General features: G+C 45.8%; 1 protein-coding gene across 1 annotated transcript in view; it reads right to left on the reverse strand.

Annotated features, from left to right (window-relative positions):
* The window catches only part of lgi3 (leucine-rich repeat LGI family, member 3), a 25836-nt gene extending 11959 nt beyond the window's left edge, over positions 1 to 13877 (reverse strand). The window contains exons 1-3 of the mRNA XM_063194507.1: positions 13355 to 13877; positions 5790 to 5861; positions 3436 to 3507 (exon numbers count right to left, since the gene is read on the reverse strand). Of these exons, the coding sequence (XP_063050577.1) occupies positions 3436 to 3507; positions 5790 to 5861; positions 13355 to 13599 (389 nt within the window). The 5' untranslated portion in view covers positions 13600 to 13877. The remainder of the gene's footprint in view (positions 1 to 3435; positions 3508 to 5789; positions 5862 to 13354) is intronic.
* Positions 13878 to 14993: the final 1116 nt, after the last annotated feature.

The following is a 14993-nucleotide window of genomic DNA, read 5'->3' on the forward strand; positions in this document are numbered from 1 at the left end:
TGGAGGGGAGCGCGAGCCAATCCACACACAGAGCTTCACGTCACTTACTGTAAAAAGGCACTGAGTTGCTATTTTTGAGAAACAAAAGTAAAAAACTTTGCCACAAATTTTGCATTTCCCAGCATCTCAGGTGATCTGAGAGAAACCAAGAGGTCAAAACGTCTTCCGGCCAAATAAAAACTTTTTTCACACCAAAAATGCAGTATACAATAAGACACTACTGTTCAGCAAAAACTTGTAAACAAAGGCAATAGTCTCATTAATGGCAATGCAAATGCGTCTGCAGGAACAGATCCTGAAGTCTCCTGATGTCCCAATGCCATCTGCATAATCATCATAGGCACCTACAGTAAACAAACAGTGTGTGTGTGTGTGTGTGTGTGTGTGTGTGTGTGTGTGTGTGTGTGTGTGTGTGTGTGTGTGTGTGTGTGTGTGTGTGTGTGTGTGTGTGTGTGTGTGTGTGTGTGTGTGTGTGTGTGTGTGTGTGTGTGTGTGTGCGCGCGTGCGTGCGTGCGTGCGCGCGCGCGCGTGGTGATTAGACTGATCATATTCAATTTGTGGGTGTTGGAGTACAGGGTGTTCCCTTCCTGTGTGTGTGTGTGTATGTGTGTGTGTGTGTGTGTGTGTGTGTGTGTGTGTGTGTGTGTGTGTGTGTGTGTGTGTGTGTGTGTGTGTGTGTGTGTGTGTGTGTGTGTGTGTGTGTGTGTGTGTGTGTGTGTGTGTGTGTGTGCGTGCGTAAATCTGTGTGTGTGTGTGTGTGTGTGCGCGTGTGTATGTGTGTACGTGCGTGCGTGCGTGCGTGCGTGCGTGTGTGCGATGATTATGCAGGGTTGTTCCCTTCACGGTGCCATATGGGGATAGCAGAGATGACCGCAGGAGGATATAGGCCTACTATGTTGCAATATGTATTTACATATATATATGTATTTATTTATCTGTTTGTTTGTTTGTTTGTTTGTCTGTTTTAGATGTTCCTCTCACAGTGCCAAACAGTGTGTGTGTGTGTGTGTGTGTGTGTGTGTGTGTGTGTGTGAGAGAGAGAGAGTGTGTGTGTGTGTGTGTGTGTGTGTGTGTGTGTGTGTGTGTGTGTGTGTGTGTGTGTGTGTGTGTGTGTGTGTGTGTGTGTGTGTGTGTGTGTGTGTGTGTCTGTGTGTGTCTGTGTGTCTGTCTGTGTGTGTGTCTGTGTGTCTATCTGTGTGTTTGTGTCTGTGTGTCTGTGTGGGGAGCCAGCTTCACAGCTGCCTCTTCTCCAGCGGATTAAAACCCTAACCCTAGATTCAACGCTCGTCTATTTATTTGTTCACATTCAAACTAAACTATAAAGTTCCACAAAATTAAAACTTCCAAAAAAGATACTAACAAAAGGCTCTATTCGGAGGTTCCACTAAACATGGTTGATAAACTGTTTGCCTCTTGCGCTCGACCTGGCCATCTGAGTGAGGCGATTTTATGAAACGCCATCCGATGCCAATTAGACACGTCACACAAAGATAGGCCAAACAGAGCGGCACATACTCTATGGCTACGTTTGAAATGGAAGGCAGCAGTTCGATGACTCCCTCCGTAAATTAACGGTTGTCTAAAAAGATTCTTCAGCTGTAAAGTTATTTTCTTAAACCTTCGCTTCAAACTTCACCAACTAGTGCGCTGCCCTGCGTATTTGATGTTACGCCATTGCTATTAGCGCTTAACTTGCATAGGCTAGTTCACTAGTGTAAGACTAGCAGATGACAAGAACGTAAAATATATATATATAAATAGATTGAGCCGCATCATATTTAGATACAATGTTGATTTCTAGCTTCAACTTCAATATCTTAGTAAATAAGTGACAAGACTGAAGACAATTTCAAGGTAGTAGATCGGGTGGCCGCCATGGTTGTCTTTTGGTTCACCGTTGTGAGAAAGCTGGCCATCCGATGTTGCCTTCAAATTTCTGCACACAGACACTGCCAAAGGTGGAAATAAACCTTTTTTTGTTTGGAATGGCCCTCGAGGACTCCATGTCCAATTAGCCAAGACACACGCAGCCTATGTCTCTCATCAGTCACAAAATGGCTGAAGCTAGCATTTCATCCTCCCATCGCGCCCAAGAGGAAAGAAGGGAAGAAAAGTGGTGGAGGGGAAGAAGGGAGAAAAGGAGAGTGCAGAGGAGGGGCAGAGGAGGGTGGAGATGTTTGTTATGCAACACTTGAGACTTGATCAATATTCCATACAACCTTCTCTTGGCTGTGAATATAATCAACAACATCCCCCGAACAACATCCTAGAGTTGACTTGGCAGGCACCACTTGCTTCAGCCACTGAATGAGTCAGTGCACAGTGATTGTGCAGTGTTGATTAAACACTGTCAAATTTAACACACTTATGCCTTTTCCATTGCCGTTTTTATGGTAGGCCTACAGCTCGACAAAGCACAACTTGGCCGCCACTTTTTGCTTTTCAAATAGGCGTGATGACACAGCTCAATCGTAAAGTAAAAAGTGGCGGCCAAGTCACGCTGTGTCCAGCTGTAGGACTACCAGAAAACCAGCAGTGGAAAAGAGGCAATAGTGTTGATCTTCCTCTCTGAATGTTGAATTACTGTAACACTGCATGGTTTATGCTTTTTAACTTTCTCAAGCAGTGTGCCTTTGGAATCCTTGGCAAGACTTCAGCTGCAGCTACAACTGGTATTAAGTTTGACCATATTAGTAACTTATTTCCTTGAGCCAAAGTGCACCTGCTTCGGAGAAAAAAGTGACGCAGCACTCCTTAATTACCAGGGGTCGGATACACAAAGCTTTCTTAAGGAAAAATAGTTCTTATCTGGTTCTTTTCTCTTAACTTTTGTCTTATGTCAAAAGTTAAGAAGATTCTGTATTCACAAACAGAATTCTTAAGTTATTTCTTAAGAATCTTCGTAAGATTTATCTTAAAGGGACACTGTGCAGAAAATGGTCAAAAAAGGTACTGCAAATATGCTGCTCATTGAAACCAGGCTCCCTATTGCCAAGTTTGATATTTTCATGAAAGTTTACTAAGTAATAAACACATATTTCCTAGTATGATACAAGTACAGTCATTTTTGCAGCTAAAAATGGCTATTTTGGGAAATTCTAAATGGCAGACCATGGAGAAGATTCCCCTTTTCATATATGAAAAGCGCAATTTTTCCAGTCATAATGAATAGTTAAAATTTGATGGTGGTGGTAAGTATTCATGAAAAATGTAACATTAGTGAATAAGCAGCATGAAATCTGGAAATAAACAACTAAAAATCTCACACAGTATCCCTTTAAGAATAGTTTTGTGAATCCGGTCTCAGCACTCCTCAGTTTTTTTAGTATCTGAACTGCATGATTTTTTGTGAGGTTGGTTCTATTGCGCATCCATACAGTTATAAGAGGACATAAGCTACCTTGTTGGATAGGGAATAAAATCTGGCTTACTTACAGATACTGCAGATGGGACAGACCGGCAAAGGCATCATCAGAAATCACGGTGAAGGTGTTTGAGTTCAACAATCTGCATAGAAGGAGAGAGAGAGAGAGAGACACAGACAGACAGACAAACAGACAGACAGACAGACAGACAGACAGACAGACAGACAGACAGACAGACAGACAGACAGAGAGATATATGAATGGGAGAGACAGGGGAGACAGTCTTAGGTTTCCTGTGTTTATATGAGCGATATCAGTGAGAATAAATAGGTGTCACTTTGTGAAAACATGACCTCTACAATAACAAGTACAGCGGCTGTTTTTTTTATAGTGACTACTGAGTAACATAGTTTGTGGTGAAAGATCACTTTTCTTTCTTTTTTTTTGGCACTTTGAGATATCATTAGTCCAGCTGGTATCTAAGTCAGAGGAAAGACTGTTTTGCAGCTTCAACCACAGTCATTCCTCGGACGACGGGTTAAGCCCACCCTCTGAGAACTCTGTGTACAGTGCAACTTGGTCATAGTACATTTGTACACTATAAAAACACAAAGGTTCCTAAAAGAACCCTCAGCCACTCCGTGGGGAATCCAAATGTTCCATAAGGCCATCCAAAGGTTCTCAGAAGAACCTAAAAGCTTTTGGAACCACCTCCAAGGTTCCATAGAGAATGTCCTCCAAAAGGTCCAATCAAAATGTTCCCCTTAGGGGTTCTTCAGTTTGACACTGTGCAGGAACCCTTAATATTCTCTAGAAAGAAAACTTGTAGTAGGTTCATCTGGAAACCTCTAGGCCAGGGGTGTCAAACTCATTTTGGTTCAGGGGCCTCTGGCGGGTCGGAACCGGCCCGTGGGCCGTATGTTTGATGTCCCTGCTCTAGGGGTTCCCCTACAATGGCAACTCTTCAGTGAACCTTGTAAGTTTTACAACTCACAGAGTATTCTGTTCGTGATAGTCAGGCTTGCATGTAGGAGCTTTGTTTGTGAAATTAGTGACCCTATGAATCAAGCCCTAGAAGTCTATAATAAAATATAGTACAAGAACAGCCGATATTGCAACTTCATGCATGGTATTTAACTAAAACAGCAAGGGGCCCTATGGCTGCACTGTCTAGTAAGTGAAGATATTGTAGTTTATGGGTATGTGAGTGTGCGCAGCAGAGTACATAAAAACTGGGGTTGACCAGGGTCAGAATGGCAAGAAGAGAATGCATTGTGCTGTACAACAAGAAGACCTGACTGTCATAGCACAGGTACACACATGCACACACACACACACACTTGCGCACACATGTACATACACACAAACATGCTCTCTCTCTCTCTCTCTCTCTCTCTCTCTCTCTCTCTCTCTCTCTCCCTCTCTCTATCTCTCTCTCTCTCTCTCTCTCTCTCTCTCTCTCTCTCCCTCTCTCTCTCTCTCTCTCTCTCTCTCTCTCTCTCTCTCTCTCATACACACAAACACACACGCACTCGCACACACATACACACACATATACACACACGCACACACACACACACACACGCACAACACAGACCGAACAATCCACGTGGAGGACAGTGAACAGAAAGGCCATTGATGGGAAGGCAGCAGCACAAGTGAGTTGGTAATGATAATGGCTGATGACGTACGTTGACTCTAGCTGGGACACTGGGGCGCTGATACTGTCACCCTCAGTGATACACAGGCTGGCTTCAGTTATGATACCCAGCCAGCCTGGGTCACACTGGCCAAAGAGACACACGGCCCCTGGGTCACAGTCACACACACACACTGACTATAGACCAGGGGTGGGGAACCTATGTCTCGAGGAGGGCCACTTACGGCCCTTAAGGCTGTCCTATCCGGCCCCCGATATAATTTTAATGTTGTTTAGTTTCACATTGAAATTTGAATGTTATGAAAAGGAATCTTAGAATTGCAATACATTTAAATGGATTGCTTACGTTTGCAATATAATTAAATTAAGGGACCTTGTGAAGCAATATAGGTCTAAAGTGCAGGGGGATATCCTGGTTTGTGTTCATAGTACAGCCCTTGGAGGACTTAATCAGATTTGAAGTGGCCCTCGAATGAAAATTGTTCCCCATCCCTGCTGTAGACAGACCACCAGTACAGTTCAAATCATATCATAGGAGGAACACTCTAAACAAACAGCATCCTCTCGCAATTTTTGCTTTTTTTGTTTTGTTTTGGGTGGATAAAATATGACTCATATGATTACATAATTTCCATGCTTTCCTTTTTATACATACAGTTTTGTTTTTCCCCTGAATTAAAGAGGGTACATTATGCCTTAGAAGTTTGACAACCTGTGATAGGCGATTACAGTAAGAGCCTGGACAGGTGAACAATGGGACTTACAGGAACTGGAGCAGGTGCAGGTGAGAGAAGGCTCCTTCAGGAATTGTACTAAAGCCAGCATTCACCATCGTCCTGAAACACACAGAGATCATTGTCATCATTGCTGCCATCATTGTTGTCATTGTCGTTGTCATTGTCGTCGTCGGCGTCGTCGGCGCCGTCATCATCATCAACATCATCCTATTTATCATCATCACTGCAATCGGCATCATCATAAACACCACCATCACATCATCATCATCATCATCATCATCATCATCATCATCATCATCATCATCACTGTTATTGCCATCATCATCAACATCATATTAATCATCATCATCATCATGATCTTCATCATCATATTGCTCATCATTTTTGAGAATTTAATTGTAACATTACACCCCTTCCAAACGTAACGTAAGCAACCATTGAGTGCAATACCGTATCCTAGCCCAGCATGCCCTTGCATGGCGTTGCGGTTTAGATGCTATACTGTATGTCAGCGAAATATAGGCTATCAGAAAATATTATTCCAGGTAGAATTTCCTAAAGATGTGCAGTCTACAATTCCATGTCAGCCTCAGAGACAGACAGGCTGTTAGTAAATTACAGCTACAGAAGGCCCAATCTGATTGGCCACTCAAATCTATCTGGCCAGGTCAGTCCTGCGTCCTGATTGGCTTTGACTGTTTTTAGACCACTCCTAGCCCCTATTTACTATGAGGTGCAGTTTCACCAAGGCTATGTGAGTCATGGATAGTTACGGTAAAGTGACTTCACTGACTTATAAAGGTAAATTGGACACGTAGTATTGGGGATTAAATCTTACTTTTAGACTGCCTGCCTGGCTAGACACCAACACAATAGAATGCTGGATGATGACAAATGCATGGACGCAACTGCATGTTCTTCAATACTCCAGTCATAAGTGTGCACAGATAGGGATGAGGTGGAGCTAAAACACCTGCCCCTTTGCCCTACTGGACAAAAATGTCCTTTTTGAAAGCTTTTTCTTTTTTTGTTAAAGTTGTGTCACAATGTACTGTGGTCCATACTGTGGTTGACATTGTCATCTACAAATGCTTGACAATCAAAAGCGTGCCACAATAGTGTCTCCATAGCCTAGTCAGGCCGCTGGAAGTTCCACATGCACGCTGCTCGGTCTTGATCACCTGCCACCCAAAATGTCTGTCTATGCCACTGACTCCAGTGGTGCTTTTTATTTTCATTTTGGAAAGCTTTGTTGCCTTCTTGCTATGAATCATTGTGTTTGAATGATGCCAACATTGCTGAGTATTTTGAACACATCGAAATGTATCGAAGAACAAAAAGGCCTTATGTACATGGTTCACTGTTCTTACACTGCCAAGATGTCTCCATATCACACCCAATTTCTAACAGTAGTACACTACCTTTAAATGGAGCATTATTAAAGTCAGTATCACAGATCCGTGATATGATATCAGATATCATCATGATATCAGCCAAAGTGTCTCTATTATACTGGTTGGTCCAATCCCTGACGGCGCGCTTCCTTTGAAAGTAGGTTCGCTGCTGTCCAAAACCGCAATACGTCCAAAATGTCTATATAGGCCCCACTGTATTATTGACCCATCCACGCTGGCTCCTCCAATGCGGTATGCTTTTAAGTAAATTACGTAGGCCTACCTCCCTGCCTTGCAGTAAACTCCCCCAGGCTGTTTCATATTGTGCATTATTTCATCTCCAGAAACTAGGGCACTCTCTCGCTCTTCTCTCTCCTCTTCCTTATCGCCTGCAAGAACTTTCTCAGCTAAAACAGCAAAACAAAAGAGGCCAAGCCACTACAACACATGCTTCAATGAAACTAATCCTGATACGTAATTGCTCGGATTAAACAGTAGTAGATTTATCCAGCGTACTCTCTGGAGGTTACATCCATAAAGGGATTTTAGTTTGTGAAACATGTCTCTGAAGAACGGGCTTTGGAATGCCTGAATGAATGAAATCAGGAGTTCAAAGAATACTGCAAGACACAAACAGAGAGTATAAGTGTACACATCCCAAAAGCCTTGTTTGACTGACAGTCTCAAAGGTCCAATTAGTTGGCCACAGGGGAGAGAGAGAGAGAGAGAGAGAGATAGAGAGAGAGAGAGAGAGAGAGATAGAGAGAGAGAGAGAGAGAGAGAGAGAGAGAGAGAGAGAGAGAGAGAGAGAGAGAGAGAGAGAGAGAGAGAGAGTATGAAGTTGTGACAGCCAAACACACTGCAACAGCATCTCCCTGGAGACTCAAATCCCGTTCCATAGACCCGTTCCACATCAATGTTTTCTCATTCTACTCCTGAAGAAGAGAGAGTAAGTCAGGGCACCAGCATAGGCTGGCTTCATTCTAAGACTACAGAGAGGACTGCTGTTTGCTGCATCGCAGGCATAGTATATGTACTCGTAGGCTATCTCACACACACAATCTCATCTCTCATCTTTTATTAGGGAGACAACAGCAGCCCTGAGCTCATCCAAGCAGCCAGCCCAGCAGCCCATAACACTAGAGGCCTGCTGCATCAGGTTGTTGTTGGCCAGGTAGGCTGTCTTGTACAGTAACAGAGACTGTACTTCCTTAGGGTCTTAAGGGCTAACCATCTACCCCAAAGTCTACTGGTGGCCTTCTACCGGAGCTCCATAGAGAGCATCCTAACATACTGTTTATGTGTGTGGTATTCCAGCTGCACAGCAGCGGACAGAAGAGCTCTTCAGAGAGTGGTCAGCACAGCTCAGAAGATCACCAGCTGTCCCCTGCCCTCTTTAGAGGAGTTGTTCTCCTGTCGCTGTCTAAAGAAAGCCAAGCAAATCATCAGAGACCCCTACCATACTGGACATAAACTGTTTGAGCTGCTGCCATCAGGCAGGCGTTACAGGGCTCTGGGTACAAAAACAAACAGGCTAAAAGACAGTTTTTATCCAAAAGCAATCTACACACTTAATTTTGCACAGCTGACTTTTTAAAATCTTATTTATTTTTTATACAGTATATATATAGGTTCTTTGTTGATTTTTAAGCACCGTGAGCATCTGCACTTTACCAATTTCGTTGTACCTGTACAATGACAATAAAGTTTCATTCATTCAAGAGGGCTCTAAGCAGGGCTCTAAATTAACACCAGCCGAGCAGCTGAATGCTGGTGAAATTTCAGTTGGGCTGGTAAAAAAAGGACACCTTACCCATTACTGAGTATGTGTTTCGCTAGTAAAATTAGGGTCTAGCCATTTTGGGTGGTGAAGAAAAATGTTCATTTACATGTAGAGCCCTATCTACTATTATGGGTAGGCTTCCCACTGAGGAGACTGGATGTCTATCGACAACATCAATGTAGATCCCATATCAGGAAGGGGGGGGGGGGGGGGGGGGGGGCATACATTTGTTTAATTTTGAATTCTTTTCAGAATGGGGGGGGTCCCCTTGTGCCTCTCGAGATCTTCGTTTATCAGCCTCCTGCCTGTCCTCCTTTTCAATCGCTTTCTCCTTCCCTTCCCCATCGCCATCGCCACCACCACACAACAGCCTGTTTGTGCTGAGGCAGTGCAGTGCAGTGTGGTGCGTTGTATCTCAATGACGTGTGACAGCCAGTGCACTACTTTACATTGTGCTGGCGTTCAAAAGCCAGCCGAGGAGTGCAAGGGGGCTGTGGCACCAAGTGGTGTACTCCACTGTCCAGTGGTGGACGTACCAATCCCCCACCTCCCTCTCTGGCCAAAACATACACATACACACGCGCACGCGCACACGCACACGCACACGCACACACACGCACTCACACACGCACGCACGCACACACACACACACACACACACACACACACACACACACACACACACACACACACACACACACACACAGGAGACCTTGAGTCTTGAGTCTATGGTTATCCTTCCGAAGGAAGAGAGAATGTGTCCACGTCACATGAAAATGTCTGCTCACTGGCAAGAGGTGGCCAAAGTAAAAATGGAAGTACATTTATGTTGTAAGTAAAACACTAGCATAAGATATTACATAGCGGTTACACCAGTTATTCCATTGTAGGTAATGAGGTGTATATTATGGTTAAGAGGGAAAAAAACTAAAATCCTATAAATAAAACCAAATGTTATCGTAACTTTATTCAATGCTAGCACAGAATCGGATTCATTGGTCTATAGTAGGCCTAAATGTAGACCAGTTACTCTGTGAAGTTGGAAGGAAACTATGGCAGGTTTTTTGGGTTTTTTTACTTTTACTTTTACTTTGGTCACCTCTGTTCACTGATAAAAGCTCCCAAACACGAGGTTATTGGCAGGATGTGTGATGAAGGACAACATGTCCGAAACGCCAATAACTCACATGAGGGAGCATTTATCAGTCTGTGCAGCCCTTCATCATTTCGTCACAGCTGTCCTCTGTGTCCCTCTCTCAACACAGTGTCTGTGCCTCTCTGTCTCTCTCAACACAGTGTCTGTGTCCCTCTATCTCTCAACACAGTGTCTGTGTCTCTCTTCCTGTTTATCTCTCAACACAGTGTCTTCGTCTGTCTGTCTCTCTCAACACAGTGTCTGTGTCTCTCTATCTCTCTCAACACAGTGTCTGTGTCTCTCTATCTCTCTCAACACAGTGTCTGTGTCTCTCTATCTCTGTCTATCTCTGTCTCTCTCAACACATTGTCTGTGTCCCTCTGTCTCTCTCAACACAAGTGTCTGTGCCTCTCTATCTCTCTCAACATAGTGTCTGTGTCTCTCGACTCTCTGTCTCTCTCAACATAGTGTCTGTGTCTGTGTCTGTGTCTGTCTCTACCTGTATATCTCTCAACACAATGTCTGTGTCTCTCTGTCTCTCTCAGTCTCAACACAGTGTCAGAGTCTCTCTATCTCTCTATCTCTCTCCACTCCTCTATATCTCTCCATCTCTCAACTCTGTCTGTCCAACACAGGGGCGAAAAAAGGTTAAATGTTCTATTGTGATGTTTCCATCCAGACCAATGGTCAGGCAGAGTGCGCTGGCCCCTGTCCACAGGGAAGCCGACAAGGGGGGGACAAAGGGGTCAGTTATCCCAGGCCCAGAGAGAGAGGGGTCCAGAATTGGGTCATCATTGCATTGTATGTATTGGTTGGAGGACCCTTTCAAATGGCTTTGTCCCGTGCCCGGGAGAAGCAGTCAGCGGCCCTGGCCCAGTCCATCTTAAGAGCACCCCCCTCTCTTAGCTCCCGCAGATAATGCGATCAATATTTGTTTTCCCTCCAGCAGTCACTTCTCTCTCTCTGTCTGTGGACTGGACATGGTTTACAGAGCAAGTAGGACGAGACAGCAGCAGGCAGAATCAATCAAACTCCGAGCCCTTTTGTGACTTGTGTACTGGGCTAGACTGGCCATCTGGCATAGCAGGCATTTCCTGGTGGGCCCCACACCCTCGTGGGCCCCTATTTTCAGAAATGTAAAAAAAGAAGTGAAAATCTGAAAATAGAGGCCTAGGAGTATGCGGGCCCCACCGGTGATGCAGTTCTGCGCCGCTAATTATGAGGGGCCCATTTAGACCAAAAGTGCCCGGGCCCTATTTCCCCCGCAGTCCGGGCCCTATTTCCCCCAGTCAGAGCCCTTTTGTGGCTTGTGTATTATGTAGCTTTAAGCTCCACGACACATGTACCCCACCACAAACTGTCACTGCAGGACTCCTATTCACCCTGCAGACACACGGCAACTGTTTGTCACTACTGGAGCAGTGAGGTGAAAAAGATGTAAAAAAATATTCCTACAGTGTGAAAGAATGTTCTAGCAACTGGTTTGAGGTTATCCTTAAACAGGACAACTGTCTAAAGATTTTTCAGAAACAACCTTTCAACTGTTTCTGGTATGATAGATCAGAAAGGTACCAGATTTCACTCATTTTAGATTAGATATGAACATTGTTAAAATATCCATACATACGGTACATAGATAAGTGGTGGTAAGTGGTGAGGGCGTCAGACTAGGTCCGACTCCCGACCTGCCAGGTTGGTGGGGGGAGTAATTAACCATTGCTCTTCCCCATTCTCCTCCATGACTGAGGTACCCTGATGGGACCATGCTGCCACACTGCTCCCTTTGGGTGCCATTTGGGGCTGTCCCCTTGCACGGGAGAGGCATAAATGGAATTTTGTTGTGTGCAGTGAACACTGTCCACATTGCAGTGCTGTGTCACAATGGCAATGGGACTTTCAATGGTGCACTCTCAGAAAAAAGGAACAGAACTCGTCGCTGTGATAGTACTTTCAAGGGGAGTACCATTGTGTCGCTTGATTGGTACCCCAAAAAAGAGGTGCGTTCAGTTTCTTGCAATGTCGACCAATGTGCATCTGTCACCTCTTTTTTGAGGTACCACCCAAGCGACGCAATAGTACTCCCCTTGAGGGTACTGCCACAGCGATGAGTTCTGTACCTTTATTTTTGAGAGTGTGGGCTTTCATAACCATTATTAGTTTAACTTTAACCCCATATTGCACACCGTTCCACCAATGGAACGCTGTAAGTCATTAAATAATTAGCTACCATAGTACTACACTGCTATGACATTACACAGGGCCTTCAGTAATGCACTAAGACTTGGTCATTGCCATTCTGGTAACAGCAAATGTCTGATGTTGTGTCTTACTGGGTTAAACAACCATAACATGGTCTGCACTTAAGAGTAACATTTCATCTATTACACCTGATGAGGATGTACTGCCATACGGACGCATGTGTCCACTCTTAACACATCTTTACTGTAGTGTATAGTAGGTCAACATTATTCTGCTGTATCAGCATGTTTCCTGTCCTGCTGTGAGGTAAATAAAAATACACACACAGCAATGTAATCACAAGGCTCCCCGGTGCACTGAGAGCAGAACAGAGCCAAACTATCTTGCAGCAGTATGGAGAGAGAGAGAGGGGGGGGTGGGGAGGAGAAGGAGAAGGAGAAAGAGAAAGAGAAGGAGAAGGAGAAGGAGAAGGAGAAGGAGGGGGGCAGTACATCAGAGAAAAAGAGAAAAAAAAAGAGAGAGAGAGAGAGAGAGAGAGAGAGAGAGAGAGAGAGAGAGAGAGAGAGAGAGAGAGAGAGAGAGAGAGAGAGAGAGAGAGATTGAAAGATGGCAGAGCGAACAGCTGATTAAGAGACAACACGAGGTACAGATGTAGCAGGTACTTCTGTAGAGCTCACAGTACCGGTGTATTCCTATGAGAAAGAGAGAGAGGGGAAGATTTTGCTGTGTTGAGGACAGCCGTGTTCTGACATACTCACAGGGAGTGAGAGAGCACGAGAGAGAAAGAGAAAGACAAGATGGAGAGACAGGTGCATGACAGAGAGAGAGAGAGAGAGAGAGAGAGAGAGAGGGAGAGAGAGAGAGAGAGAGAGAGAGAGAGAGAGAGAGAGAGAGAGAGAGAGAGAGAGAGAGAGAGAGATGGAGAGACAGAAACAGAGACAGAGAGACAGAGAGATGATGTCCATAGAGATGATTGAAGGCATACTGGACTGCACTGTACTGCACTGTAGGAGACGAATAAGATTGTGAGCTAAGACGGGCTAGCATTGCTCAAGGCGTAATACTGTGTGCCGTGTACTCACAGGGAGATGATGCCCGGGGGGAAGCTCTTGGGGATGGCCTTGGTGTCCACGCAGAAGGCGCTGTCCTTGGTGCAGGAGCAGGTTTGCGGACACCTGGGGATCTTGGGTGCGCGCTTGGCATCAGCGGAGCCCGGCAGCATCAGCACCACCAGCACCACCAGCATCAGCAGTAACCACGGCGAGGAGACCAGCAGCTGCCTCCACTGCGGCCACCTGGGCACCTTCCTCGGACCGGCCTCCAGCATCTTGCCTCTCCTGTCTGGTCTGGCTGGATTCTCCTGTCTGTTGGATGACCAGTTGGTCTCCTATGCCTCTCTGTTGGCTCTTGGCTTGGCTTCTATGTGCCCCTGTCTGTTGTCCGGCTCCTGTCGTCCTGTTGGCTGTGTTCCGTGCCCCTCTACCAGTGATTGCCTCTCCTATGTACCGCTCTGATCTCCAACGTGCCTCTTGTCCGTCAGCTGTGTCCTGTGCTCCTCTCTCTCTCCGCTCTTGACTCTCCCTTGTCTGTTGGTGGGCAGTCTTCTGTCTCCTGTGCCCTGTTCCCTTGGCTCTCTGCTTGGCTCTCTCCTTGGCTCCTGTTCTCTGCTCTACCCTTTTACGCTCCTTGCTCTGTCCAATCTCGCCTGAGCTCCCCCTCTGATCTCCTCTATGGCTCCTCGCGCGCTCGTCTCTCCTCCCTCTGTGGTCCTCTGTCTTCTGCCAACTCCTGTCTCTCAGCTCTCTTTCTCTCTTCTGCACTCCTTTTCTCTCCCCTGTGTGTTCCAATAGACTCCAAGTGAGTCCCTGGAGGAGTTTTCTTTGGAGGAGAAGAGAAGAGTCAGAGAACCAGGAGAACCAGACCAGGGGGGTGCTGCTGTATCCAGCTGCCTGAAAAGGGTAAAGCGGAAAATCCTGCAGTGGATGGATGTATCAGAGACAGAGGCAATGAGAGGTGCTGGATGCTATGCACTGTGTGAGAGAAGAGGCTGTGAGGTGAGAGGAGAGAGAGGAGGAGGGACGAGTGAACTGGGAGAGTTAAGAAGGGAGAGAGGGACGGGATAAGAGGGAAGAGACGGAGAGAGTGAGCGAGAGAGAGAGACAGAGAGAGAGACAGAGACAGATAGAGAGAGAGATGTACAGAGACAGGGACATGAATCCAGAGAGAGAGAGAGAGAGAGAGAGAGAGAGAGAGAGAGAGAGAGAGAGAGAGAGAGAGCAAAATGAGGAAGGTAAAAATGGAGCAGGCGGTACTCACCTCTTTAGGATTCAGCTCTCTGCGAGCTTGTGTTTGACAAACTGTGTGCTCTGCAGTACCCTGAGCAAGCACTCTCCCTCCCTCTCCCTCTCCCTCTCCCTCTCCCTCTCCCTCTCTCCCTCCCCCTCTCTTTCTCTCTCTCCCTCTCTCTCTCTCTCTCTCTCTCTCTCTCTCTCTCTCTCTCTCTCTCTCTCTCTCTCTCTCTCTCTCTCTCTCTCTCTCTTTTACACGCTCTCTCTCTCTCTCTCTCTCTCTCTCTCTCTCTCTCTTTCACACCCTCTCCCCTCTCTCTCTCTCTCTCTCTCCCCCTCTTTACATCTCTTCCTCTCTCTCACTCTCTTTCCCAGTATCTTTCTCCCTCCCTTTACTCACTCTCCCTCTCTCTCCATCACTTTCCACCCCCTC

This window comes from Engraulis encrasicolus, chromosome 3 (genome assembly GCF_034702125.1).
Source record: "Engraulis encrasicolus isolate BLACKSEA-1 chromosome 3, IST_EnEncr_1.0, whole genome shotgun sequence".
Taxonomy (NCBI): domain Eukaryota; kingdom Metazoa; phylum Chordata; class Actinopteri; order Clupeiformes; family Engraulidae; genus Engraulis; species Engraulis encrasicolus.